This window comes from Herpailurus yagouaroundi, unplaced genomic scaffold (genome assembly GCF_014898765.1).
Source record: "Herpailurus yagouaroundi ecotype Mexico unplaced genomic scaffold, PumYag 67493, whole genome shotgun sequence".
Taxonomy (NCBI): Eukaryota; Metazoa; Chordata; class Mammalia; order Carnivora; family Felidae; genus Herpailurus; species Herpailurus yagouaroundi.
In genome coordinates, this window is record NW_024420301.1 from 126,044 (window position 1) to 131,439 (window position 5,396).

A 5,396-nucleotide genomic window follows, 5' to 3' on the forward strand; every position below is an offset into this window, starting at 1 on the left:
GGTCCCATCTCCAAATACAGCCACACTGGGGTTTAGGGCTTCAGCATATTAATGTGGGGGAGGGAACACAAACGCACTGTCTGAAACAGCCACGACCTAATACACACGGCCACCCCAGTTCCCAGGGAAATTCAGGATGGACTATGTGCGGGGCCTGGTGGCATCACGTCCTCTTACTTGAGGTCTACTTATGGTGGATGTTGAGAACACGTGATGAGCTCTACCCGCTTACCTATACAAAAGGGTGAAAGCTCCCTGTCTTTGGAATCTCTTAGCAGATTGCCTGTGATGCGCATCACATTCTGGTGCAATGCCTACTCAGTGAGAAAACTGTTTTGCTTCCACAATTGTGGAGACTTTTTCTGGGTTGGCAGATGATTTGGCTCTATTTTTTTTCTCAGCTAGGAAAAATGCCTGAGAAGAGCCTTCTTCATAGTCGAGGGAAGAGGGCAGGGGGAAGAGGGAAACAGGTACCCTCATTGTGCCCTCCATTTCAAAGAGGGCCAAATGAAGATTTCAAGGTACAAAAGGACCTGGGAGCATAGAGAAGCCACTGCAAAGCCAGGATTGGGATTCTTATCAACCTTATGTTCTCCTCAATTCTTTCTAATTTTTTTTTAAATGTTTGTTTATTTTTGAGAGAGAGAGACAGAGAGACAGAGAGACAGAGCGTGAGCAGGGGAGGGGCAGAGAGGCAGAGGGAGACATAGAATCTGAAGCAGGCTCCAGCCTCTGAGCTGTCAGCACAGAGCCCGACAAGGCGCTGGAACTCACTAACTGTGAGATCGTGACCTGAGCCAAAGTCAGCCGCTTAACAGAGTCACCCAGGCACCCCATGTTCTCCTCAATTCTTACCTACTTTGCCTGCATTTGCCCATTTCTGCATTTTTCATTAGTCACATGGATGTTCCCTGGAGCCGTAAGAAGGAAAAACACTCTCCCAGTCTCCTGGTGGCTCCACTCAACCGTGCTGAGGTTGGAGGGATAGTGTGGCTAAGACAGTAGGTGCTTGAATCAAACAGACCCGGCCTCTGTCAGCCTCCATTCTTCACCTAGAACCGGTGTAGAGACGACAGTACCCAGCTCACCAGGCTGTCCTGAGAATTACACATGACGATGTGGGTCGGGAGCATAGCATAGCGCCTGCACACAGAAGATTTTGATTTCATTCTATTTTCCCAGGGTGGTCACCACAATCACAGCAGGCACTAGTGGCAGAATTCTGGCTACCAGAGTGGTTCGCCTAACTGGCAAGTGAGGAATTTCCACCTCAGTGTTGGAGCACGTGGAAGCGTCATGAAGAGTGAAAGCTACGCTCTCTCGAGTTATGTCGAATGGCGTGACTATCCCCTGCCTGCTGTGGCCCACATCGACAACGTCCGCCAGCCAGAAGGCCTTGAAAGAGAAGAGGCCTTCCTGCAGCATCCTCTCCACTGATGAAAAAGCTGAATCGTGCCACATTCAGTTCAACGAGAGCTTGGCTGAAACGAACAGGAGCACAAACAAGCAGAAGATGATTGTAGGCACCACCATGTTCTCCATCAGCCACTGCTCTCGTTCTGATCTGGGAGAAGCACTGCGTGTACGGCCCCATCCCGCAGCCTCTGAAGAGGAGTGGGTGGCCAAGCAGACCGAGAGGATGCTCGACTTGGAAGGCCAGCCCAACCCAGGGCTTCTCAGTCAAGCGGGACTACGACAAAAACGAGTGGAAGAAACAGTAGCCCGCCACCCGGCCATCTGAGCCTCGCCTTGTCCTGCAACCTGCACGCAGTTCGGTGTACTTGCTGGGAACTGTTGTGTCGCAGCACCGATGCTAACAGGTGAGCAGTTTACGTGACAAAAAATATTTCCCCCAAACTATGCTACACTGCCTCTCTCCCTGCCTCACTCACCCCGACCGACCAATTGTCCCAGCACTTGTCTTCTCTGATTTGAAACAAGGCCAGGAAAGCACAACGTTCTTATTCTAGTGTTTCTAAGTTCTCTGCTCATGCAAATTGAGTTTTTATTTATTTATTTATTTTGGTTTTTTTAATATATGAAATTTATTGTCAAATCGGTTTCCATACCACACCCAGTGCTCATCCCAAAAGGTGCCCTCCTCAATACCCATCACCCACCCTCCCCTCCCTCCCACTCCCCCATCAACCCTCAGTTTGTTCTCAGTTTTTAACAGTCTCTTATGCTTTGGCCCTCTCCCACTCTAACCTCTTTTTTTTTTTTTCCTTCCCCTCCCCCATGGGTTTCTGTTAAGTTTCTCAGGATCCACCTAAGAGTGAAACCATATGGTATCTGTCTTCCTCTGTATGGCTTATTTCACTTAGCATCACACTCTCCAGTTCCATCCACGTTGCTACAAAGGGCCAGATTTCATTCTTTCTCATTGCCACGTAGTACTCCATTGTGTATACAAACCACAATTTCTTTATCCATTCGTCAGTTGATGGACATCTAGGTTCTTTCCATAATTTGGCTATCGTTGAGAGTGCTGCCATAAACATTGGGGTACAAGGGCCCCTATGCATCAGTATTCCCCTATCCCTTGGGTAAATTCTTAGCAGTGCTACTGCTGGGTCATAGGGTAGGTCTATTTTTAATTTTATGAGGAACCTCCACACTGCTTTCCAGAGCGGCTGCACCCAAACTGAGTTTCTTCTTGTGGCAGAAAACAGATCCAGCCACGACAGGGATGCGGGGAAACCACCATTCTGCTGGTGCCAGAATTCTGGCACATTTTGTGGAGAGCCACTCTGTATGCTAGATCTGCCTCTTGGAATCCATCTTAAGAAAACAGCCATTCACGCAGAGACTCGTACACAAGAATCCCACCGAAACATTATGTGTAATGGGAAAAAAGTTGCGAAGAACCAAAGTGCTGAACAAATGCATCATAATACATCTTGTACGTATCCATGCAAGAAGATATTTTTGAAGAAGTTTTAGACAGAGGGTAAGCCCAAAAATGTTTCAGGAATTAAAAACTGATGCTAAACTTGAAAAAGCTTACTCCTTGCTATGATTGTCATACATTTAACGTATTCCTACAACCCTAAAGCTACGAGAGTATTCTGAAATCCTGACAGTAGTCAATGTTGAATGACAGGACCCAAGCAATCTTAATTTCCTTTCATTTCGTCAATTGTATTCGATCGCCTTGTACTAGAGTACTAGAACCAGAACCTCCCCTCCAACCTGAGGACACATGGAAGAAAATCTGGGTGCTGAAAAGAAACTCAGATACGGAACATTAACTCAGTTTTATTATCTGTATTCTTTAAGCAGCAACCAAAACAAGTGGGCACAGAGCACCCAAGGGCCAAATAACCAAGCCCCAGAAATAAAGTGGCAACTACTGCAAAGGTCATGCCCCTGGGGAAGGGCACGTGGCCTTCCACTGGATACTGTCATGGACTCAGCCCCCTTTTCCAGGCCGAGGCCTAGAAAAAATCGCGGGCACCAAGTGCTGCATGGTCTGCACCACCGTGGAAAGGTGGTTGAGCAAGGAGGCGGTGGAAATCTGCAGGAGAACAGGGTCTTCAGCAGTTAGTCGGCTAAAAGTAAGGGGAAAAGGAAATCACTTGAGATTTGAGAACTCCTGGCCCTCCTCACCCCAATCTCCCCCCTCAAGGTTACTCCTCCGTGTCTCCCTTAGAGCAACCCCTGAGGCTGCCACAGACCCGGGGCCCCATGTGCCTCCTTAGACCAAGCCCTTGGTGTCTGCACATCTCCAACCGAAGTGTCCGTCGGGCAGAGGTTACCTCAGCTCCCCACTGCCTCCCGCCAGCCCCTTCTAGAACTTACATAAACAAGTCACTGCCAATCACTGTGAGCTCCGTGTGAACCGCTTCGTGGTAGCATTCGGCACTCGAGGTCAGGTACTGGTAGGTCAGCTCCGCATCCACGTAACACAGGAAAGGCACCATGAGGGCACTGGTGGACATTCGGTTAAGGCATATCTGGGTGGACCTCATGGAGGAGGCTTCCTTGCCCATCAGAGGCCCGCCTTCCCCCAGACCGCCCTTAGGGCCACCCAAGACCACCTCGGCCGCCCCTTCAGGAAACGTGCATCACGGCACCCCCAGCTGCTTCCTCCAGCCTCCCTCGGCCCCCCCCCCCACTTCCCTTCTGTGCCCCCGCAAGTCCCCGAAACCTCTCCCGCCCATCCACCGGGACCCCCACCTGCCTCCCCTCCCGGCCATTCCCCACTGCCCCCCGACCTCGGGAGCTCCTTGGAAAGGATACAATTCCAACACTTGCTTTTCTGAGGCTTCCCCGGAGGCCGAGGCCGAGGCCGAGGCCTCTCCCCCCTGCCTTGGGGCGGGCGATGCCCCCTCGACCTGGGGAGCTTCCCCAGCCACGGTGCCCGACGTCGCGGTGCCGTCCCGGCCTCCGGGATTTCCGGGGCCACTGGACGAGCCAGCACTACCCGTCGCACCACCGGTGCCGTCGTCCAGGATCCGCGAGCCGTCCGCGCCGTCCGCACCGTCGCCCGGGGCCTGCATGGCCCCCACACCCGCCCGCTCAGAGGCCGCCGCCAAACCGCGCGCCCCGCCGACCGCTGAGGCGCTGGGACTGCTTCACGAAGCTCCGCCCCTCCGTGCGCAAGGCTGCTGGGGATGCCCAGGGCGCCTGCGGAGACAGACCTCTGGTGAGGTTTCTGGCATGTGATTGGTTCCCGCCAAGCTGGCCCGGCTGCCCACGGGCCGCCAGGGAGACCCCGTCGGCAGCGCTGGAGAGCCAGGGCTCCCTGACGAAGCCCCACCCCTAGTTCGCGACGCAACTCAGTCTCCCTCGCGCGCCTGTGCAAACAGGCCCCTCCTATTCTGGACGGAGGGTTAGAGTAGGAGCGTGGGGTTGGCGGAAGGTGGAGTGACGCCAGACAAAGGGGGACAGAAAAAGGGGCAAATGTGGCGCGGGGAATGCAGTCAAGACGTGGCTGCCTTAGCTTTGTGGGGACGCTGGCCACCATGGTTAGGACTTGGAGAAGTGTGCACTGAGGGAAAGAATCTGCCGGTATCCCTGTGGTCCCTCGGTGCGTCTCAATTGCCCCATCGATACATGGCGGGTGGAGGGTGGCAAGCTGAGGGAAGTTGGATCGTTTTACAAAGTGTCTGCCAATCTCAAACTTTCCCGTTTCTAAGAATAACGGCATTCCTCGCTTGCAAGAACTATTGATACATTCTGGATAGAAGTCCCTTATCAAACATATGATTTTAAAATACAGTAGCCCATTTTATGGGTTGTCTTCTCACTTTCTTGATTGGTACTGTTTGCAGAACAAAACTTTTAAATTTTGACATAGTCGGTTATTGATGGTTTCTTTGTCACTTACGTTTTTGGCCCCCATTCTATAGAGGGAAAGGCAGATACTCTGTGCAATACACAGTCCCACTGGG

At 52.1% G+C, this 5,396-nt stretch overlaps 1 protein-coding gene and 1 pseudogene across 1 annotated transcript; one reads left to right on the forward strand and one right to left on the reverse strand.

Annotated features, from left to right (window-relative positions):
• Nucleotides 1-1,189: 1,189 nt before the first annotated feature.
• LOC121025081 (cytochrome c oxidase subunit 4 isoform 1, mitochondrial-like) lies at nt 1,190-3,556 on the forward strand (annotated as a pseudogene).
• Nucleotides 3,413-4,652, reverse strand: LOC121025038 (cancer/testis antigen 1-like). The gene is made up of 3 exons (XM_040467384.1): nt 4,243-4,652; nt 3,802-3,930; nt 3,413-3,551 (listed from the first exon to the last, which is right to left on the reverse strand). Exons 1-3 carry the CDS (start codon nt 4,500-4,502, stop codon nt 3,413-3,415), a joined length of 528 nt encoding a protein of 175 aa, XP_040323318.1. The 5' UTR covers nt 4,503-4,652.
• Between the last annotated feature and the right edge of the window lie 744 nt (nt 4,653-5,396).

Bases quoted from the DNA above. Each gene is read 5' to 3' on its own strand.
- LOC121025038 (XM_040467384.1), bottom strand. From the start codon at position 4,502: ATGCAGGCCCCGGGCGACGGTGCGGACGGCGCGGACGGCTCGCGGATC. The intron at 3,931-4,242 runs GTATCCTTTCCA...AATGTCCACCAG, and splicing joins GAAAAGCAAGTGTTGGAATT to TGCCCTCATGGTGCCTTTCC. The intron at 3,552-3,801 runs GTAAGTTCTAGA...CCTTACTTTTAG, and splicing joins ATTGGCAGTGACTTGTTTAT to CCGACTAACTGCTGAAGACC.